Genomic DNA, 24616 nt, shown 5'->3' with positions numbered 1-24616 from the left:
GAGATGATAACTATTAAGGATGGTAGGCTCAAGTAAGTGTTTTTTAAGGATGTGGGAATCAAAATCACAGGTTATATTTTTAGAAACAAAAAAGGTTCTGGAAAATAAAGAGAAATAAAGGTAGTAAAGGCAATTTGCTAGAGAAGTCAAGATGGAATGGAATCAAGGGAGTATAGAGAGAGACATGGTCGTCTCCAGGGAGATAAGCCTATTAATCCAGACATGAAAAACCAAATGATTAAGAAATACTGCCCAGATTAAGACATACTGTCCATCACCTATCTTGGACAGGCATTACAGACAGACAGTGAGTAGGGCCCAAACATGAACTGAGGTGGGGAATTGGATTACATTTGGGAACTACAATGCTTTTGAGGACTGAAAGCTGTTCCCTGACACAGAAGACCATCTATATTACAAGCATTATTTTTTCAAGAATGCTGGGAAAATGGATGCTCTCAAAATTACAGATGATTCAAGGGAAGCAGAAAGATGCAGGCTAAATAGGTTATAGGTTATTATATACAAGGTTGTGAAAAAATAACAGATGCAGAGGCCAAATACTATACTCATTTCCATAAATTGATGGAAGACCTAGAGGAAAGCCTCCAACACACTGAGTAGATCTATGAGAATTTATGAAAGGGCATAGAAAAGAATTGCCTAGGATGAAACATAGGTAAGTATTCGGCCTATTTGCCATGGGCTACCCCAGTCTGCTTACCTTTCACAGGTCTTCGGTGATCAGCCAGATAAACGTGTTGAGAAAAGAGACTTTCCAGAGTCAAACAAGGTGGTAGGCTTTATTCAAGGTCTTAGTTACGTATCCATATGCAGGGCGAGTTCTTCCCCAGGAGAAAGGAACCCTCTTCCTCCCAAGGAGCACGGATCATACAGCAAGAGGACGGGAACGGAAGAGGGGAGGGACCCTCTTCCCTCCAAGGACCCCGAAGCAAAAGAGGGCCGCCTCAGGCTTTCCTGTCCCTACTTAAGCTCTCCCAGCAGCATAGTTTGCACGTGAATACTGTGCATGCTCTCAGCCCCTAGCTAATTAACAACAGGTGTGCTCAGACCACAGACCAATCTCAAGGGTGGGATGCTCTCCCCAGCAAGTTTCCACTGAGAAGAGGTGGAAATACAAGATAGCTCGAGTTTCACTCCTCTATTCCCAGCTGTTCCTGGGGGGCCTCGGGAGAGCTCTGAGGTTTAGAAGCCCTCACTTTTACCTGCCCGAAACCGTTCACGTGAAAACTGAGCTTACACCCCAACAGGTAAGTTGTAATATACAATGGTGGCAGAATTTACTACACCAATGAAATCACATAACCTCTGAAACAGTGTTATTTAACTTTTGTGGGTTTTCTTCCCACTTGCTTCATAAACTTTAAAGTGGTACTACATTCCACATTTCCATTATGTCCTAAGCTACACATGTGTGTGGTCCTCCTTTGTTGCCAAAGAAGACCATGCCATCAGAGAAATGATGACATGACTTGCACTTGACTTAACAGAGTGAGGGAGGACTGTGCAGGTCACCAGCCTCACTTCTCCTCCAGAGCCATCTGAATCCAGTGACCCGATATCCATCAGGAGACTGGAGATGATTGGAGATGATCCAGGATGAGGCAATTGGGGTTAAGTATCTTGCCCAAGGTCACACAGCTAGCGAGTGTCAAGTGTCTGAGGTGAGATTTGAACTCAGATCCTCCTGATTCCTGCACTGGTGCTTTAACCACTGTACCACCTAGCTGCCCTAAACTACACATAATATAATGAAGAAAGTAAATAGGGAATAAATATAATATCCAAGACAATACTGTCTACATTAAAGATTAGGTAAGCTAGATGAGATTTCCTATAGATATTTTGTCTATACTCCTACATTCAGATAAGCAAACATTTTAACCCAAAGACAAACAAGTTTGTCTATTCCAGCTGGCAAAAATATTTTAAAATTTATATGTTAAAGTGGTAGATTTTACTTAGTCACACTAACTCCTGGTGAGGTAAAAATGCATCCTGGCTACCAATTCATGTGGCCAATATCCTTAAAGTAGCAGGGAGGAAAAGACATTATGAGTTTACCCAACTTCTTTGAGACTTCTATCTTTGAGATATCTAGGTCTATTCTGTTCTATTTTTTAAAATCTCCAAGAAAAAGAACTCAACTTCTCTTTATAAGTAATAACTTGGCAACCAAGAATTTAACTTTGTCCTATCATTATCCTAATCAATAAAATATTAGATGAGAGTTTAGCACAAGGTCTTTGCTAGATGACCAGGCATAGTGAAATCAGCTCTGAATTTGAAGTCAGAAATACTTACATTTAAAATCCCACTACAGCACTTACTACAAAGTTTATTGTACTTATTAGGAACTGAAGGCTAAAAAAGATAAAAGTGCTTTAATATTATGGAGTAAACAGTCTCTTTGAGAAGGTAGTAGATATATACAAAAGGATAAAGTATGGTGTTCTACACAACATTTAATAAATGTTGAAAGTATTAAATCCTGTGAACAAAATCATCAATACTTAATTCCATCACTGGCACCTGTGGCAATTTCTACACTTCACCCCAAAATGCCTAGGACAATTTGGAAGGATGTTAGAAAAAATCTGTCAGACCTGTGTGAGAGAGTAGTATGGTTCGGTCCCAGCCCCAGGGTGGTGGAGGAGCCCAGAGCAGCCAAGGCAGTAGGGGCAGCAGCAACTGCTGTTTCTGGACCTCTAGGTCCAGCTCTAGGGGAGACCGAGTAGCTGACAGTACACACCCCATCCCCACTGGAAGCAGAGGAACTACCTTGAGAAAGAGCTCAAAAGTCAAGTAAATGGCCAGGGAAGCGAGGAAACAATGGAAAAAACCACATACTACAGAATCTTACTTTGGTGACAAGGAAGATCAAAATATACAAACAGAGGAAGACAACAAATTCAAAGCTCCTACATCCAAAGCCTCCAAGAAAAATATGAATTGGTCGCAGGCCATGAAAGACCTCAAAAAGGATTTTGAAAATCAAGTAAGAGAGATAGAGGAAAATATGGGAAGAGAAATGAGAGTGATGCAAGAAAGTCATGAAAAACGAGTCAACTGCTTACTAAAGGGGACCCAAAAAATTGCTGAAGAAAATAACACCTTAAAAAACAGACTAAGCCAAATGGCAAAAGAGATCCAAAAAACTAATGAAGAGAAGAATGCCTTAAAAAGCAGAATTGGCCAAATGGAAAAGGAGATTCAAAAGCTAAATTAGTTAGATTTAATCAAATCTACATTCCAAGAAGGGAAACAGTCTATTCTTAAATACTGAGAGGATCCAAAAAGCACTTGAAAGTCTTCAATGAAAAATATTGTCATGTTAAGATTTTCTAATATAACTGAATAAACATGTATTGAACACCTACTATATAGGAAATATTATGGTAGGCAATTTAGGGAATAGCGTTCAAGTCTTCAAAGAGTTTGGAACCTGGCTGGGAAAATAAAACAGACATATGAACAGGTAATTAACAAAATCTGGCCATATAAGCACCAAATATAAAATATTCCACAGGAGTTCAGATGGTAAAGAAAATCTGAAACATGTTCTGAAAAAAATCTTGAAGAAAACTTACTGATTCATAAACTAGACCATCTGCAGCTGCCACCATTGTTTCTGCTAAATCCAGTACATCGGCTCCAACATCTGTATAAAAGGAAATATTAACATGTTTGTATTCTATAGTCAATCAAAAACAAAATATATAGAAAATATTAGAAAGTGAGAAAGAAAAAAATAAAAGACTTGGTTTGTAGATTCACTTCCTACACTGCTACCATTTTGTTCAAAAGCTACAAAATGCAAGATTACAAGACTCAAAGATCTGCAGTACCTTTTTCAGTTCTTCCTTGGTAAATTAAATGATGAAAAGCTCTATATAATATAAACTTTTATTAAACTAAAGAATGTTGTGATGACTAGAGAATATCTAACACCACTAGTGAATAAATGCTTTACATGATACCAAATGTATCATATTTAAAAACTAAAACAAATGTCTTTTAAATTTTAATCGTTTTTCAATCATATCTGACTTTGTGACCCCATTTTGGGTTTTCTTGGCAAAGATAATAAAGTAGATTGCCATTTTCTTCACCAGCTCATTTTACAGATGAGGAAACTGAGGCAAACAGGGTAAAGTGATTCACCTAGCAGCACAGAGCTAGTAAGTGTCTGAGGCCAGATTTGAACTCAAGAAGATGAATCTTCCTCACTGCAGGCCTGGCACTCTATCCACTGCGCCACTTAGCTGCCCCTTTTAAAATTATACTTCTGCTTTAAAGAAATATTACTTCAAAATAGCTAATTTTGAAAAAAAGAAATGTCTTTTTCTATGTAGTATGGAAATATCCCACATAAGGCAATATATACAACCAAGTAATTCAGAATCAAACACTGGTCCAAAAGCTATCACTTTTCAGTATACAGATAAGGTTAGGTACTTAGCTCCACACATCCCTTCATCAAATACTAGTCTACCTGACATATCTTCTTCTCAACCACAGGAAGGGGTAACTGAAAAATAAGAATTGGTATAGAACTTCTTCAAAATGAAATTTTTGCAGGGACTTCTCTGATTTCATAAAGTTCTCTGATGTCTTTTTTTTTTTGAATTGTGACCTTGAATTTTAATAATTATTTTGTTTTCAGTGTTCCATAATCACTTCCATATATCTTAGATTTTTTCCCTTCCCTCTTCCTCTTTCCCCTTCCCTCCTCCTCTTTCCCCACTCCCTCCCCAAGACAGCTTGCAATCTTATACAGGTTCTATACATACATTCCTATTAAATACAATTTCACTATAGTCATATTGAATAGAAGAATTAAAATGAATGGCAGAAACCATAAAAACAAAACATAATAAAACACAAAAGAAAATGGTCTGCTTCATTCTGCGATCCAATTTCATAGTTCTTTTTCTGGATGTGGAAGGTGATTTGCCTTAAAAGTCCACTGGGAATTTTTTAGGTCCTTGCACTGCTATGAAGGGCTAAGTCTACCAGAAAAATCCCTTGCACACTGTGGTGGTTGCTGTGCACAAAGTTGTCCTGGTTCTGCTCCTTTCACTCAGCATCAGTTCATATAAGACCTCTCTGAAATCTTCCTGTTCATCATTTCTTATAGCACAATAGTATTCCATTACATTCATATGCAACAACTTGTTCAGCCATTCCCCAATTGATGGACATCCCCTTGATTTCCAGTTCTTAGTCACCACAAAGGGAGCTGCTATAAATATTTTTGTACAAGTGGGACCCTTTCCCATTTTTATGATCTCTTTGGGATATAGTCCTAGAAGCAATATTGCTGGGTCAAATGGCATGCACATTTTTGTAGCCCTTTGGGCATAGTTCCAAATTGCTTTCCAGAATAGTTGGATCAGCTCACAGCTCCACCAACAATTAATGTTCCAACTCTCCCATATCTTCTCCAGCATTTATCATCTTCCTGTTTTGTCATGTTAGCAAATCTGATACATGTGATGGTGGTACCTCAGAGCTGTTTTAATTTCTATCTCTTTAATCAATAGTGATTTAGAGCATTTTTTCATATAATTACAGATAGCTTTAATTTCTTCCTCTGAAAACTGCCTGTTCATATCCTTTGACCATTTATCAATTGGGGAATGACTTATATTCTTGTACATTTGACTCAGTTCTCTATATATTTTAGAAATGAGGCCTTCACAGACACTAGTTATTAAAAATTCTTTCCCAGTTTTCTGCATCCCTCCTAATCTTAGTTGCATTGAGTTTATTTGTGCAAAAATTTTTCAATTTAATGTAATCATAATTATCCATTTTGCACTTCATAATGTTTTCTATCTCTTGTTCGGGCAAAAATTTCTCCATTCTTCATAAATCTGACAAATACGCTATTTCTTGTGCACCTCATTTGTTTATAGTATCAATCTTCATACCTAGACCATGTACCCATTTGGACTTTATTCTTGTGTACGATGTTAGGCATTGGTCTATGCTCAGTTTGCGCCACACTGCTAATCCAGTTTTCCCAGAAATTTCTGTCAAACAGTGAGTTCCTATCCCACAATTCTGATAAACTTTTTTTAAAAAAAAAAAAAAAAATTCCTACAAAAATGGAGCTTTTACTTACTGTTTTTAAAGCAAGATGAAACTCAAGTACATTTGCTATTCAAAGAGTTCCCCATTTTGTGAAACAACATTTAACATGAAAAAAACTGCCTACTTCGTAACATGTATAAATTTCTACAACTTTGTACAAGTATCACTAAGAAAATAATCTCAGAAGCCTCACAGGCTAATAGAATCATTAATTTACCACTTTTTGTTTTTTTTTTAAGATTTAGATTTCTGCATATAAAAGAGAGCTATAGAGGACCTAAGGTGGAAAGGTAAACAAGTGCATGGAATTTAATTAAAATTTTAAATATTTCACTCCCTCAATTCTTTTATTATGATGGTTCCTCTTATGCTAATGATATAAATACACTGGAGGAATTAATAGATTCCTTTCTTTTAATGAGAAATAAGAGAAATATTCTATGAATAAAGAGACAAGCTGAAAATATTTCTACTATAGGAAACTTATAGTAAATTTGTATAATCCAATGAATGATGGTGAAATTTTTTTTGACGATGAAATTCTTAAAACCTAACAGAAAAAACAAAAAAGGGAAAATGAAATTGCAATTGTTAGAAATTTTTTAAAAAAAGCACTTTGAGTCATCAAACAGAAGAGATACTTACACTGACACTTCATAGCCACAGTAATATCTATATTGATTCTTAATTTGCTAGAAGACAAAAAAAAACACAATTCATTGACAAATGCCCCCATGTAATGACAAAGGTGTAGACTGGTAATAGTAGAAAGCGTATTCACTGGTTTCAGAGTCAGAGGAATGGCAGTCCAAGTTTGTCTCTATCACTGTTACTAAGTGTGCAACATAATCTTTTATGGCCTATTTCCTCATCTTTAAAATGAGGGGGCAACTACATAGCTTCTAAAGTCCTTTCCAACATTAAATCTATAATCCATGACCCAAAGTATGGTTTGATTCAGAAGAGAATGGAAAATTTTAGATTTCAAAGAGAATTAAATATAGCTGCATTAGTAGCATATCTAGAACTGAGAACGGGATACTTTAAAGTCAGCTTTGAAATCATTCTAAAGAATTTTTTTTAGTCCCACAGGTTTTGGTATTTTTATCCCTAATAATCATAATGGTAAGTATAAGAGTAAGAATGCTAGGTAACTCTTAAAGAAGCAAAAAAATCCTGAATAGTATCCTTCTAAAGTAAAGTTATTTAGAAGTCTATAAAAGTTAACTCAAATAATAGTGAGACTACAGTTAAACCCCTTGAAAACAAATTATTCCCTAAATATGCTTTGCTTTTCAAAGAATAACTTGTACCAAATGAGTTTTTAAGATGCACCATGAATAATCAAAAATAAGACCAAACTCTCAATCAAATGCCCTACAACAGAAATGTCATACACTGGCCTGTTGGCCAATGGGTCAGCAAATTCAGCCTGAACCAGATTAAAATGCAATTAGGAAATGTTTGACAAAATAAACTAAAATATAATACAACAGACTATGTTAATTTGTGGTTTTCTAAATCAATTTGCAGTCTACAGAGTTACTATGAGTTTGACATCACTGCCCAACACTAAACTACGCTGCCTCAACTTTGATATTTTTTACTTAGATGAGTGCTATTATCAGTGTGAATATTACCTTCACTTGTACAAGTCACAACAAATACAACAACTAAGTCTTCTCAATCAGTATCCCAATGATGATTCTCCCATCAATCTCCTTTTATTATCGGCCACAGAAGAGCTAATCAATATGCTGGTTCTTAATATGAACAGGGTAAACATACCCAGGCTATACATTTATTACTGCTTTCTTTCTATATGATCCAAATACTTCCCTTTTCATTTATTCATGTCCCTTCTTTTCTATTCTCATTCATAAGTTCTCTCTTTGTTAACATGTTATGATCTGGTGATATTCCATCATGTGTCTTCTCATTACAGTCACTTGCAATATTGACTGTTTTGATATCATAACAGTATATGATTCACAGCCATATTATCACTAAGAGGATGCTGATGTTAAAGAAACATTTTTGAAGCGGCAAGCACCTAAAGATCACTGAATGTCAAAATCTGGGTAATATGTATTTTTTTCAACAAATACTTTGTTCTTCCAGTGTAGATGGTCAAACTGATATCACTCTTCAGAACAATTAAGAATTTTATTGGGGTGGCTTCGTTTCTGGGGTTGATGCAATTGGTACATTTTTTGTGACTAGAAATATTTGGAGAACTTTGTCATTAATGGTAATGCTTTGTCTTTTTTGGGGAGGTCCCTGGGCAACTAGGTAACACAATGAACAGAGTACTGGACCTGGAGAATGTGTGACTCTGCAAAACCTGTATTTGTCTCAGTTTCCTAAATAAATATAATCATAGCACCTACTGGGTCGTTGCGATGATCAAGATAAAATATTTCTTAAAGAGCTTAGAATAATGCCTGGAACAAAATAAGTGCTTAAATGCTTGTTCCATTCTTTCCTTCCTAGACTAGGACAACCTAATGAAAAACGCTTTCAGAAGCCCTGCATTTACCTTACTACCTTGTGACACTGAGCAAGTCATTTAACTTCTGGATCTAAGTTTCTTCACCTATATAAAATGAGAGGGTTGAATTAAATGATTACTGATGATTAAATTAAATGATTACTTCAGGTTCTAAATGCATACAACTATGAAACCTCAAGAAAATACTTTTAAGTCTCTTTTACAATGCTTGAATACTTAGGACACTGACGAACAAAGTTATCTCATAAGATCATAAACCTTCAAAGTGGAAGGACTCTTAGAAATAAAACTCTTCATTTTACACCTGGGGTCACACAACTACTTAAACATCAAAGGAAGTATCTGAACCTAGGTTCTTCTAACTCTTAAGTCCAGGACTTTACATACTATGCTAAATTAACACTCAAACAGCAGCTCTAATAACTTAAGAAACATCTGTCATAAAAATCTTCTATTACTCAAAAATGTGAACAGAAAATGCCTTGTTAAAAAAAAAAGTCTTCAAAGCCATATTTTATTATATTTCTCAATTTTATGATTTTAAGATGAATTAAGATGAACATCATGTACAAAACCTGCCTGGATCCCTTTCTCAAATTTTCATCAAAGATATATTGAAAAAATAATCACGTGTGTGTGTATATATATATATATATGTATATACATATATATATACATATATATTTGATCAGGATCACCCATTCTTATATTTGATCAGGATCACCCATTCTTCCTAACTTTATCTTAAGGGCCAATGCCATGCCCCCATATAGTGAAGAAGAAGAATTCAGAAGCATATTTCATCTCAGATATACCAGTTTATGTAAATATCAACCAATCTATTTCATTTCATATCTGTTCATTATTCTCTTCCTGAGTTCATCTGCTCTTAGATGATAGGGTTTACCAAAAATTAATAACTCTCATAAATAGTTTTAATTTAGCTTTTTGTGATGTAGTTCTGTGTTCACTATTTCAGTTCAATTAAATTCAAAGGATTTATTATGCACCTATGTATGTATGCAAGGCCATTTTTCCAAGCACAAAAGATGAAAATGAAAGAATCCTTGCCCTGAAGGAACTTACCTTCTATTAGGGTTATAAAACACATACAGAGATAAAACATGTACATAAACAAGTAGACAAAGCAATCGGAGAAGGGAAAGAGTATTAAAAACTGAAGAAATCAAGAAAGGATATAAAAAAGAAATTGATAAGAGGTAGATTTAGACTTAGTAACACTTCATGATACACAAAAGTTCCTTAAACATAACTCTTTTGATCCTCACAATACTACTACATGGTTCTGTAAAGAAGAAAAATGAACAATTAAGTTACTTCATTTTGTAGTGGGTTCCATCTCCCTGGAGGTCTTCAGGTAAAGGCTGTATGAACACTTCTCAGGATTGTTGTTGAGAGGGATTCCTATTTCAAGTATAGAATGAACCAAAGGACTTTTAAGGTCCTTTCGAACTCATATTCTATGTTTTTGTGAACTGGGAATTGAAGGAATATAAGGAAAGGAAGAAATGACAAGTGAATTCTAAGCATGAAAACTTAAAGAGAATGCATAAAGGTAGAGATGGCATGGAGTTCAAGGAACAGCTGTAATGTTAATGTAACGTTAATGGTGGAGGGAGCAGGGAAGGGAGGAGAAGAGTCAAAGATCTTCCCAGCCCATTAAAAGGCCTCAATACCTTTTGTTAATTTCTATTGAGGTATGGGTCAGAGGGCTGTGACTTCTGGGTCTGAAAAGCAACTTCTGGGTCTGAAAAGCGTATAAATACTCTGAGGTGAGGTTTCACTTTGGGACTTAGCTCCCTGGAAGTGTCTGTTTGACAAGAAGAGACTCTAGGTAGCTGCTAAGGAGGCACGCCGGCTTTAAAAATCCAGATTTTGGTGCTTCTCTCACTGGTAACTATATATGTATGTAATGGTCAAACAGCTGGATCTGTCTGTTGATCTGTGATGTGTTTTACTAATGGTCAGACAGGTGGAAGCCCTGTCTGTTGGTCTTTCTGTTTGTAATTTCTGCTTGTAATTTGTTTATATTTTCTCTGAAATTCAGGGTGCTGACTTTTCCCCCTGAACTAAGTGAATGATATATGTGCTTGATTAACATAGATTGCTGACTCCTCAAAAGCTGCTTTCCTTTTAGAAAAGTAGATGTAAGAACCTGTACAGCAGGCCCTGCTGTTATGTTGGGGTCCTTGCTATTTCAATACCTAACGTCAAGTTTGGCCAAAAGTAGAATGTATAAAGGAGAGAAGTGAATGATGACTAAGAAAGTAGTTTGGAAAAAATGAATGAATTAAAAAGCATTTATTGATTGCTTACAATATGTAAAATACTGGGGATACAAACAAAAGCAAGAAAGTTACTGCTCTCAGTAATTTCACATTCTAATAGAAGGCAACAGTACATATGGATTTCAGTTGAAAGTTAGATGAAAAGACCTTCTCATACTTAGGATGCAGTAGCAAAGCAGATGGTAATGCCATATTTCATATTAATTCCACTGATAAGACAATATTCATCACTGATGTCAAACCACCCGACAGTGTTAAGAACTTAGGTGGTGAGAACTTTCTTTTCCAGGGCTTCAGCAGGTACTAAAGCAAGAGCTACAGCATTTTTAGAGAAACATTTGCCAAATCACATCTCTGCATGGGTTGGTTCCCTATATGACGGCTTTAGGGGTTGGGTTAGAAACTGGAAGAAGGAACAGGTGGAGGAAGAAGGGAACAGTTATTTCCACATGAAATAGAGCAGGAAGAATCTTAAATGCCTGTCTAAAGATTTTTTTTTATTTTATCCTTGAGGTGATAAGAACAACTAAAGGTTAGAGCAGGGAACTATTCAGGCCTGTGCCTTAAAGAGAATATTTTAGCAACTATGAGGCAAAGAGGATAGAGAGATAAGAGACTGGAAGTAAAGGAGATCAATAAGGAAGCTATTGCAATAGTACCATACAGAGGTGATGAAAGTCTGAACTATACAGTACAGATAAAAATTCGTTGTAGAAGTTGAATCAATCATCTTGATAACTGATTGCAGTATCTGGTCCAGGTGGGAGCAGGCAGAGAAAAAGGTAAGAGACCTGGAGAGAATCAAAATAACTGAGTGATGATCAGCCTAAATGACCAGGAAGAAGGAAGGCAGCCTGGTACAATGGAAAGAGTACCAGTTCTGGGGTCAGAGGACCTTGGTTCAAATCCAGCCTCTGATACTTCCTACCTATGTAATATAAGGCAAATCACTTAGCCATCCTTGCCCTTGGTTTCCTTATCTGTAAAATGAGAGGACTGAACTAGATGCTCCTTGAAAGGAACTATGATCTATGTTCCTACAAAGTTCAAAGAAAGGGTGAATTTAGGGGAAATGAGTTCAGTTCTGGACAGACTCAAATTGAGTTTCCAATAGAACATAAAGGTAGAAAGGTACATCAAGTACGGTAGTTGGCAACAAAGATCTATAATCAAAAGAAAGCAATTAGAGATGGATTTGGAGACTTGTGGATTACCAGGCATACATAAATACCAAGAATATTTAAATACAAAGGAAGTGACCAGATCACCAAGAGTAAAAGTATAAGTAAAAGAAGAAAGACACAGCTGTTTCTTTTATAAAATCCTTCCCTGGAAGAGTCATGAAAAACACCCATTCTTAGAAGGTGAGAGATTTATTGACTGACTAGTACTGTCATCCATCAATCAACAAACATTTATAAAGCATCTACTATGTGCTAAGCACTGTACTTGGGACTAGAAATACAAAATGATACCATCCTTGCCTTCAAATTGTTTATAATCTATCAGAAGAGACACTGAAGACATGGTACAGGACTTGTTGCTAGATAATTAGGAAAGGCTTCAAGCAGAAGATGGCACTTAAGCTTAGTTTCAAAGGAGACTGGAGAATCTAAGAAGAACAGTCATTCTAGGCACTGGGGGATGACAATCAATGCAAAGGCATGAAAACAGAAGAGCCTGTAGTATCTTGTGTGAGGAGCAGCAAAGAAGATTTTAACATATGATTAGTCACATCTGGAGAGAAATAGAACAATGCTAAAAGAGGAACAATTTAACCTGGACTGAAATGACACAGAAGATAATTCCACAGGTGAAGAAAGCAACTGGCTCCCTTCAGTGTCCCACAGCTTTTGCCACTAACTGCCTGAGACTCAGCATAACAGTTATAGCAAATGAATGTAGTGAAAGGATATAAACAGAACACACTTTCATAGATAGTGCCATGGTTTCATCTCAGGATGGTGAAAAATGAGACACACAAAGAAGGTAATAGTTCAGGTAGAGTTCATGTTGGCAGGTAGAGTTCATGTTGGCTCCTAATCTGAATATATGCCCTTTGGCATGCAAGGCTAAGGTCCTCTGACAGGTATGCCAGGGATCTCTGATAGCTGTATATACCTTTTAATATGACAGGATTGAGTTTTATGAGTATTGCACAAATTTTTAGCCTCTTATTTCTTGATTCTCACATCACTTTTTCTAATATAACATTCAGCACTATCCCCTGTGACCATTTTCATATAGAAGTGACTGACCATGAAGTTAATTTAGAATATCTAGTTCAATTCTTCACAGAACTTCTCTATTCCTTCATTTCGGTTGTTTCAGTTGTGTCCAACCTTCTGTGACCCCATTCAGGCTTTTCTTGGCAATGATACTTTGAGTGGTTTGCCATTTTCTTCTCCAGATCATTTTACAGATAAGGAACTAAGGGCAAAGAGGACTAAGTGACTTGACCAGGGTCACAAAACTAGTAAGTATCTGCACCGACTAGCCCCTGATAGGTCATTGTTTTAACCATTTCTTAGTTCCAACAGGTGGCTAAGTAATTTTTTTCAGTTATGTCCAACTTTCCATGACCCCATGTGGGGTTTTGTTGGCAAAGTTAATGGAATGGTTTGGCATTTCCTTCTCTAGGTCATTTTCAGGGATGAGGAACTGAGGCAAACAGGATTAAGTGACTTGTCCAGGGTCACAAATCTAGTAAGTGTTTGAGGCCAGATATGAACTCTTATCTGATTCGAAGCCCAGGGTTCTATCTACTGCACCACCTAATTCAATTCTTAGTGGAATTTTTTTATTCTTTCTTACCAGACAATAAATGCTGGTACATAAGTATAGTTATTTTCTTGACAATCTGGTACATAAGCTACAATTAATCTCCTTGTAGTACTCATGAATAGTATTTCAGCACATAATCATCATACCCCCTTTTTATTCTGTCCAAAAGTTGGTTTATAACCTTTCAACGTGGAATCATCATATGGTATAATTCTGTTCATCACACCACTTATAAGATAAACAGAGCAGCAATGTATTCATGAGTGGCATATGGATATGCATTTATCTCCTGCTCATTGCAAGACACAAGCCTAGAACTCTCAGTGTACAGATACTGTAGTACATTTCCAAAAGCTGACTTACATGGTTTGTTTAGAGTACTGTAGTACTAACAGTCATGTCACTTAACCCAAATGAAGAGCCACAGGTGCAAGGGCAGCAGGCAGGCAGGCAGGCAAAGCTGCCATGAGTAGTTGCATGATATGACTGCTTGCTAGTGACACATTAACATGCAAGGCATTTAATTATGATTCTGAGTAAATATAAAAACTATTCTGCAGGCTTCAAGTTGAAAGTGATTGTGTTCACTGAACAGCATGGAAACAGAGCAGCGGAAAGACAGTGTTCAGTGAATCAAAAGGTGGTGGTGAAAAGGTGGTGCAAGAGTGGTGGAAAGTAAAAGATAATAAGTAATACCAGTTTTTGTCTATTAAGTGTGTAGTAGTACCATATCTAAAAAAAAAGTGCATGCCTTAATTAAGAAATACTTTATTGCTAAAAAAATAATTCTAACCACCAACTGAGCCCTTAGTGAGTCATATGCTTTTTGCTGGTGGAAGGTCTTCCTCAGTGTTGATGGCTGCTAACTGATTAGGGTGGTGGTTGCTGAAAGTTCAAGTGGCTATGGCCACTTTTTTCAATCATGTAAAACATATCTTCATATCAATCATGTTATAAAAGAAAAAACAAAACAAAAAGAAAAAAGTATGAAAACAATAAAGTGAACATAGTATGCTTCTATCTGAATTTGAACTCCATCAGTTCTTTCTTCAGATGCATTTTCCATCATGTGTCCTTCAGAATTGTTTTAGATCACTGTATTGCTAAGAAGAGCTTAGTTAATCATAGGTGATCACTGTACAATGCTGCTGTTAGTATATACAATGTTTTCTTGGTTCTGCTTACTCCACTTTGCATCAGTTCCTATCTTTCCAAGTTTTTTCTGAAATCTGCCCACTCTTCATTTCATATAGCACAATAGTATTCCATTGCATTTATGCACCATAACTTGCACAACCATTCCTCAATTGATGGGCATTACTTCAATTTCCAATTTTTTGGCTGTGATAATTTCTTTTTTTAAATATATAACATTTATTTTTCAGTTTTAAACATTCACTTTCACAAGAATCTGAATTCAAAATTTTCTCCCCAACTCTCCCTACCCCCCACCCCAGGACAGCATGCATTCCATCTACCCCTTCCTCCAGTCTGTCCTCCCTTCTATTACCCATCCTTCTTCCATTTCCCTTCCCCTCTGCTTTCTTGTAGGGCAAAATAGATTTCTATACTCTTATTGCCTGTATACTTTAGTTTCCAGTTGCATGCTAAAACAATTTTTAACATTCATTATTAAAGCTTTGAGTTCCATATACTCTCCCTCCCTGCCCCCCTCACTGAGAAAACAAGCAATTCAATATAGGTCATACATGTATAACAATGCAAAGCACTTTCATAATAGTTATGTTATAAAAGACTAACCACATTTCTCTCTGTCCTATCCTGCCCTTCATTTATTCCACTCTCTCCCATTACCTATCCTCTCACAATAGTGTTTGCTTCTGATTATCCCTTTCCCCAATTTGCTGTCCCTTCTATTATCTTCCCTCTCCTATCCCCTTCCTCCTTGCCTTCCTCCTGCAGGGTAAAGTAGATTTCCATATCCAATTGAGTGTGTTATTTCTCCTTAAGCCAAATCCCATGACAGTAAGGATCCCTTATTTCCTTTCATTTCCCTCCCTTCGCCTCCATTGGAAAAGCTCTTTCTTCCCTCTTTTATGTGAGATGATTTGCTACATTCTACCTCTCCCTTTCTCTTACCCCAGGTACATTCCATTCAACAGTAAATTTTATTTTTTTAGGTATTCTCCCTTTATATTCAGCTCACCTTGTGCCCTCTGTCTACGTGTGTATATACACATATACACACACACATACATATATACATACATGCATGTATGCACACACACCCATGTACACATACATACCTACACATATATAATATACATGTGAGAGATGATCTCTGAGGATCTCTCTCAGGAGCGAAGCCTCTTCAAGGGGTTAATTGTTTTTTGTCTTATTGAAACTATCCCAAGACTACTCCCTTTACTTTCCCAGACCGCCCTCTGCATTTTCTCAGCCTTTCCTCCCCTTGTTTTTAGATACCTAGCAGGGAGGAATAATACCTCCCCTGCGTCTTCTCTTTTTTTTTAGGGCTAATGTGTGACATTACTGTTTTTTTTGTTCTGCTGCTGGGATAGATTGTCCCAAATAGATTTTACCCTCAGGGCTTACATCAATGAGCCCTGAGGAAGGAGGATAGGGAGGGGGGACTGCAGGTAAGGCCTATATAATCTGTTGAGCTAAGCACAGCTCTGCGCTCTCTCTTCAGCTGGTACCATCTTTTGGGCACTCTGAAGGAGTCCTTTCTCAAGAAAGTCAATAAACAAACTACTCTTTTTGCTAATATCTCTGAGTCTCTGATTCATTGATAAGGGTAGTTAGAGGGAATATATATATATACTTCCTCTAACTACCCTAATACTGAAAAAGGTCTCGAGTTACAAATATCATCTTTCCATGTAGGAATGTAAACAGTTCAACTTTAATGAGTTCCTTAAGGCTTCTCTTTCCTGTTTACCTTTTCATGTTTCTCTTGCTTCTTGGAACTGAAAGTTAAATTTTCTATTCAGCTCTGGTCTTTTTAACAAGAATGCTTAGAAGCCCTCTATTTCACTGAAATTCCATTTTTTCTCCTAAAGTATTATACTCAGTTTTGCTGGGTAGGTGATTCTTGGTTTTAATCCTAGCCCCTCTGACCTCTGGAATATCATATTCCAAGCCCTTTGATGTCTTAGTGTAGAAGCTGCTAAATCCTGTGTTATCCTGATTGTATTTCCATAATACTTGAATAATTTCTTTCTGGCTATTTGCAGTATTTTCTCCTTGAGGTGAATTTCTGAAGGATCTGTTCAGAGATCTCTGAACTCTGGAATTTGGCTACAATATCCTTAGGAGTTTTCCTTTTGGGATCTCTTTCAGGAGATGATTGGCGAATTCTTTCCACTTCTATTTTACCCTCTTGTTCTAGAATATCGGGGCACTTTTCCTTGATAATTTCTTGGAAGATGATGTCTAGGCTCTTTTTTGGATCATGGTTTTCAAGGAGACCAATAATTTTTAAATTCTCTCTCCCTGGATCTATTTTCCAGGTCAGTTGTTTTTCCAATGAAATAATGCACATTGTCTTCTATTTTTTTTCATTCTTTCGGTTTTGTTTTACAATTTTTTGGTTTCTCATAAAGTCATTAGCTTCCATCTGCTTCATTCTAATTTTGAAAGAACTATTTTCTTCAGTGAGCTTTTGAACCTCCTTTTTCATTTGGTCATTTCTGCTTTTTAAAGAATTTTTCTCCTCATTGGCTTTTTGGACCTCTTTTGCCATTTGGGTTAGTATATTTTTAAAGATGTTATTTTCTTCAGCATTTCTTTGAGTCTCCTTTAGCAAGCTGTTGACTCGCTTTTCATGATTTTCTTGCATCACTCTCATTTCTCTTCCCAATTTTTCTTCCACCTCTTTTACTTGATTTTCAAAATCGTTTTTGAGCTCTTCCATGGCCTGAGACCACTGCATATTTTTTTGGAGGCTTTTGATGTAGAAGCCTTGACTTTGATGTCTTCCTCTGATGGAATGCTTTGGACAGAAGAAAATACTTTTTCACCCAGAAAGTAATCTTCTATAGTCTTATTTTTTCCCCTTTTGGGCATTTTCCCAGCCAGTTATTTTACTTTTGAGTCCTTTGTCAAGTGGAGGGTATACTAACCTAGACTTCAGAGGTTTTGTGCAGCTGTTCTCTGAGTTATCTCTAGATACCTGTAAGTTCTCAGTTCCTCCAAGGTGACACAATCAAGGAAGAGAAGTTTACTTACTCCTCTCTTGCCTGCACTCTGCTCTGTGAGCAATCATAAGCACTCTTTTCTGCCCTGGAACTACAAGGATGGTTCCCTCTCCATAGCCACCACCAGTTCTACTGCGCTAGCACTATTCCTCATCCAAGGACCGCCACTCAGGACTGAGACCCAGATCAGCTGCTCAATTCCTCCAGGGTCCTTAGGTTAGGGCTCCAAAAGTGGAAGCTGCTGCTGCAGTGGCTGCTGTCCTAGGGCAGGACTGAGCTTCCCTCTTATCCAGGTGAGCTTTCTTACTGATCTTCGAAGCTGTCTTTGGAGTTTATGGGTTGAGAAATCTGGAAACCACAGCTACTACCTATGATTTCGCACCCTGAAGCCTACTCCAGGTCTGTCTATGCCATGTGTCCCAGGCTGGGCTGTGCTCTGCTGAGCCTGGGGCAACAGATCCTTCCTGTAGGCCTTCCAGGCTATCTTGGGCTAGAAATCTGTTTCACTCTGTTATTTTGTGGCTTCTGCTGCTCCAGAATTTGTTTAGGGTCATTTTTACAGGGTTATGGGGAGAGATCTAGAGCAGATCAGCCCTTCTACTCCACTATCTTGGCTCTGCCATACCTGTAATAATTTCTTAAAATAAAACAAAAATGAAGTCTGCCATACTAAATGACTCTTCCACAAAAGACTTCTCTTTAGCATGTAATGCTATTTGATAGCATTTTACCCATAGAATAACTTATTTCAAAATTGGAGTCAATTCTCTCCGACTCTGCCACTGCTTTATCAACTAAGTTTATGCAAGGTGTCTTAGGAAATAGGGAAGTCAAAGGGAAGAAGGGAAGCAACAGCTGGATGGTAGATCAGTCAGAACAAATAAAACATTTATCAAGTAAGTTCACTGTGTTATATGGATACAATGGGTAATGACCCCACCTTCCAAAATTACAACAGTAACATCAAATAATACCAATGACAGATCACTAAGACATATATAAGACACAATAATAATGAAAAAGTTTGAAATATTGGAAAAATTACCCATCTGTAATATAAACACAATGTGAGCACATGTGGTTGGAAAAATGGTGCTGATAGACACAAACCTTCAATTTGTAAAACAAACAAAAACCACATTAGCTACAAAGCACAATAAAATGAGGAATACCTATACTTTCCTGCTCAGCATTCTTAGAATTCTTTCAGTCTAAGAGAGAAAGCCTAGAATCCTCTGAAGATCATCCCAAAAGTATTTCAAAAGGAAGGTAGATAATAGGACTTATCTGAATATGACTGACATGCTATATTCATTGGTATTAGAAAATCTGAAATAAGTCAAGAAATCTGATTACTAAAATATGCCCTAAAACTTACAAAGGCCTATATGTATCAAAGTATTCTTACAAGGAAACAAATGGATTTGTAAAAATAAGATTTCCTTATTGAATCCTTGTGCAATCGTAACTGACCTGTAAATGACTCTTGAAATATCTAGTTATTTGACATAGTATAAAATTGATTATTTGGACATGGGAATAATTAAGCTAATTAAATGAGAAAAGACTCTCTTTAAACAGATGCATATCAAATCAGAGAACAAGAACATTTATTTCTTACAGACTAACTATACATAGGTCACCTATGTAAAAGTTTAATTCTGAAAATATTAATCTAATAATACATCCAACTTAGAAGAGGATATGATGCTGTTTCCTTAGCAGAATATCAGGTGAACATTAAATAGTTAATTTTTGAGCTTTCTATACATTTTCTCTCAGAAGAAATAAATAAGAATTAATACACTCTAAAAAGATTTCAAAAAGAAAATGTTACCTAGAAAAATCTTTGTCTACTTCATATTCATACTTCATCCAAGTATCTTGATACACTGAAAACTCCATTATGGTTAACAAAGCCATTGTAGTAAATGCTATTAGAGAAACTAAGAAATCAAGAACAAAAGAAAAAATGAGTTAAGTAAAAGTAAAAGTAAGCCTTAAATAAACATTTCTGGTTTTTAATATGCTTTCCTTAAAAAGAATATATCACTCTTGAAAAAAATCTAAAAACTATTAGAAAATCATTATTAATAACTTTAAAATGTGACTGTGTTCATAAGACACTTTCTAACTTTCATTTTAAAGGTTCTTATTAAACCAAATATAACCACCAAAATATTTACAAGACCACAAAATTTTCACTTGTCTTTCTACATAACAGAGACACTACAAACTTTTGTTGTATGGGTTATAGTATTTTCAATCTTGACATCTGACTATGTCTACAGACTCTGCTTATTCTTTTATTTAATTTCAAGGGTACAGGAGGATAGGCAGATTTTGATGTTGTTTTAAATAAATTGGTCTGATTTCTCCCAGGCACCTTGGAAAATTTACATGGCTGAAAAGTACACAATAGCTCCAAAATACAACCATAAGACTTCTTCCTCTGCTCTACATTTGGCAATCACATAAAAATGTTACTCCACATGCAAAGGAAAAATAAAAAGTCTGATTGAATACACATAACATCTCCATTCTTAGCATACTAACAACAATAAAAGATTAAGACTGTATAATTGGAATTTGCAGTATTAATTTCATGGCAATGCAACTGAAACTTTAATAGTATCATAATCAGTTTTGTGCTTGTTATTTATGACATGATTTCTATAAACCTTTGTGATGTCTTTTTTTCTGAAAAAATAAAAAAAACTCTATGAAAGAGAAAGTTCAAATACTACCATTTCCATTTTACAAATGAGAAAACTGAGGCATGAGAAGGTACATTTAAGGTTCCTAAAGCTAAAGCTTTAGAGCGAGGTCTCAAACCTAGGGCTTCTAACTCCAAGACTAGGGTCCTTAATATGATACCACTGTGACTCAAAGACTAAATCTGAGAAATTTCACTACCATAAATAAGTTATCTCATCTTCAATTTATACATAATTATCTACACTTGAAAAACATGAACAGTTTAAATTTGATTCATTCCTTAATTCATTCACTTAATAATTATTCATCACATTACATAATTACACTATTATAGATACTAAGAGGGCACATGAAGCATAACGTGAAGTCCCTGTCCTCTAAATGTAAATGATGTAGTTAGAGCTACAAAGCATACCAAATAGGAGAGGATTCTGGGAAAATGGTGGAGCAGGTCAGAAAATTTCAAGCTCTCGAGATTTTCCTCCACAAAAGAGATAAAATGGAGACTTGGGGCGAATATAAAGCGGTGAAAATAAGTAAGAGTAAGGGCAGAACAGGGGTCCTCCTGGGACAATTGGAGAAAATCTAAAGAAAAATTCCTGGAAGAGGTTTCCTCCCTGTAAACATTAAAACATCTCAAGTCTAGAGACCACTTAAATAACAAGACAAACCCAGGGACAGTGAGGGGAGTTGGGTATTTGATCTGGGGAAGATTACAGAACTTCTGCTAACAAGGAATCCCAGACCCAGTTGTGCTGTTGAGAAATGGTAAGGGCAAGAAGAAACCAGTACACACCTGTTCAGTGCAGAAGCAATAGGACAGGATAGGGCTGGCACTTAGAGCAGGTTGGAGGTCTTGGTTTGAGTTCAAGGTCAGAGGGGAGAACTGAAAAGGATCTAAGGACAGAGGCACCATACCCCATGCACCAGGACTAGAGGTGATTATAAAAACTAAACTATTACCAAATAAAAATGCACAAGCAACGAAGAAAGAATTCAACCACAGAGAGCTACTATGGAAATAGAGAAGACCAGGGATCATCTTCAGAGAAGAATACTGAAGCAAAGAAACCCCTCTTCTACCCCAAAGAGAAATGTCAAATGGTCACCTGTCCAAAAAAGAATTCATTAAAGAACTTTAAAAAAGACTTTAAAAATCAAATGAGAGAATTTGAGGAAAAAACTTAAAAAAACAAAAAGAAAAGAAAGCTAATTAGAATTAGCGTTAGCTATTAGCAATTAGAAAAGGAGGTCTAGAATCTTAAGGGAGAAAACATCTCCTTGAAAATCAGAACTGCACAAGGGGAAGCCAGCAAAGTTGTAAGAGATCAAGAAATAATAAAACAAAATATAAAGAATAAAAAAAATAAGAGAATGTGAAACATCTCATAAGAAAAACAACTGATCTGGAGAATACATCAAAAAGAGAAAACAAGAATAATCAGACTACTTGAAAGCCATGATCAAAAAATGAGTCTTGATACAAGTATACAACAAATAATTGTCCTAAAGCATTAGATGAAGAAGGGAAAGTAGAAATAGAAAAAATCCACTGATCACCACCTGAAAGAGATCCTACAAGGAAAACTCACATGAATATCATAGTCAAATTCTGAAACCCCCCAGCTCAAGAATAAAATATAAGCAACAAGAATAAAAACAATTTACATATGGCAGTACCACAATCAGAATCACACAAGACCCAGCAATAGTGACACTAAAAGACTGCAGGTCTTAGAATACTATATCTCAAAGAGCAAAAGAACTAGGCTTCCAGCTGAAAGCATGATACCCAGCAAAGTTAAGCACAATTCTGAATGGAAAAAAAAAAAGACATTTAATGAACTGTCAAACTTTCAGAACTTTGTCAAAAAAACAAAAACAAAAAACCTGAAGATTTGACATACAAGAGCCAAGAGGAATATAAAGAACACACCAATGACCAAATTACAAGGGACTCAATAAGGACAGACAATTTACCTTATATGTATGTAAAAGGTAAAACCTGTGTCTAAGATTGTTATTAGTTATTAGGTAGACTTTAAGAAATATTGGTGTAAACCTGAGTATGTTATGATTTCAAAAAGTACAACTGTTCAAGAACAGTTAAAAGAGTAATTATCTTATATAAATGAGGTACAAGAGGAAGAACCAATACAAAGGAATTAGATGGGGGAGGAGGCCTATTAGTTCCAGAAAACTATTTTCATTGGGAATGTGTTTAAGAGGGAAAAATACATATACATCTAGAAGAGTATAAAAGTCTTCTAAATTTAGAAAGAAATAAAACTAAGGGCATAGAGAGGAGGAAGAAGATAAAGAAGGGATCTTCAGAGGTGAGGATGAGGGAATAGGTCAACAGGGTGAACAAAAAGGTGCTTTGATTTATGGGGAAGGAGAGGATAAGGGGAGTTGTTGTAGGGGAGGATAGATTAAGTAAAAGGAAGGAAAAGCAACAGGTCAAAGGGGCAAATAAAAGACTGTTCAGATTTATGAGAACAGATGGAAAAGGGAGAGATCACTGGGGGGAGGCATAGTTTAATTAATAGAATTCAGGGTAAAGTAGCAGGTAGAAGTAAAGTAGAGGAGTTCGAAGAGATAGAAAAAAGAGATACGCACAAACAAAAAAACAAAGATTAGAAGTAGAACCTCCTAGGGAAAGTATGTTTGTGTGTATGTCTGTGTGTATGGACGGATGGATGGATATGTATATATATGTATATGTGTATGTATATACATATCAATATCTATATGCAAATATATCCATTTTGGGGGAGAGGGAATTAGGGGTAAAAGGGGAACTAGGGGGAGGGGGAACTAGGGGGTAAACAAAGTCAAGTAAAATAAGTAAAAACAAAGTTGAAAGTGTATAGCAGAGAACTGTAAGAAATCTAAGAAAAGATGGACAGCTTTCAACATAAAGCACAGTATTTAATATATAAGTTTGGAAAGTTATTGCTATGTATTCTGAATCCTCTCCTACATACATTCTGCTGTGCACATGGCATGTTTTTTTTCTTATATTTGTTTATTTTTTTCTTATATATTTAAATTTCAGTATTTATCTAAAATTTCAAAAGATAACAAAAAAAAAAGAAGAGGTAAAGGGGAAAAAAACTCTTTATATCAAATACACACACTTTTCCCATAATCCCCACTGCCTGAAATGCCTTCAGCAATCCTTTTATGCTATTCAGTTCTTAGCTGTCTTTTAGTGATCAGTTCAAGTTCCATTCCTCTGATCATTCCATCTCATGTTGTTATCTATGAACTCAGCATTTATCTACTCTCCTAGCTACTGGACATTTAATCATATGCTGCCATTTATATCACTGGTGCCATCTACCGTTGCTATTTAATTCTTATGTTATTTAGGTATGACCCTTAAATATAACCACCTGAGCCTCAGTTTTCTCATCTGTAAATTGTGAGTAGCAGTATTTGAACTCTCTCTTTCACAAAGACAAAGCATAGACACAGAAAAACCTAACTAATACAAGAATTAAACACCAATAAAAGATGGCACAAGTGATGTCAATGGCAGTGTATAATTAAATACCAAAAAGGTAGGATAGTAGATAAATACTGAGTTGATAGACATCAATACGAGACGGAATGGTCAGTTGGTTTAATAAGACTTGAGCTGATTAACAAAAAAAAGCTGAAAAGGAATACTGAAGGAATTTCAGGCAATGGGGCTTTGTGCAAAATCTTAACAAAAGTGTATATTTGGTAGTAAATTTATTAGACTGGTCAAAGTGGCGAGTTTACGCTGGAAAGTAATGAAGATAAGGTCAGTGACTGAGGCCAAACTGCGAATAGCCTTTAACACCATGAAAGCACTAAAGGGTCATAAACTTCATCTTGCAGAAAACAGAGTGGCACAGCTAGGTTGTGCAGTGAATAGCGCACCGGCCTTAGAGTCAGAAGGACTTATATTCCTATCCGGCCTCAGACACTTGACACTTATTAGCTGTGTGACTTTGGGCAAGTCA

The 24616-nt window shown here is 36.1% G+C and overlaps 1 protein-coding gene across 7 annotated transcripts in view; it reads right to left on the bottom strand.

Annotated features, from left to right (window-relative positions):
• Window positions 1–24616, bottom strand: part of ERGIC2 (ERGIC and golgi 2) — a 74025-nt gene that overhangs the window by 37513 nt on the left and 11896 nt on the right. For 5 of the 7 annotated variants that reach the window (XM_072654423.1, XM_072654425.1, XM_072654424.1 and 2 more), the window contains 3 exons: window positions 19741–19849; window positions 6766–6812; window positions 3612–3682 (listed from right to left, as the gene is read on the bottom strand). In XM_072654423.1, the coding sequence (XP_072510524.1) occupies window positions 3612–3682; window positions 6766–6812; window positions 19741–19849 (227 nt within the window). The remainder of the gene's footprint in view (window positions 1–3611; window positions 3683–6765; window positions 6813–19740; window positions 19850–24616) is intronic. The other 2 variants (XM_072654430.1, XM_072654429.1) reach the window with 2 other exon arrangements.

Source organism: Notamacropus eugenii, chromosome 3 (genome assembly GCF_028372415.1).
Source record: "Notamacropus eugenii isolate mMacEug1 chromosome 3, mMacEug1.pri_v2, whole genome shotgun sequence".
In the NCBI taxonomy this organism is placed as follows: domain Eukaryota; kingdom Metazoa; phylum Chordata; class Mammalia; order Diprotodontia; family Macropodidae; genus Notamacropus; species Notamacropus eugenii.
The sequence above is the reverse complement of the archived record's forward strand: the minus strand, read 5'-3'. Positions and strand labels throughout refer to the sequence as shown.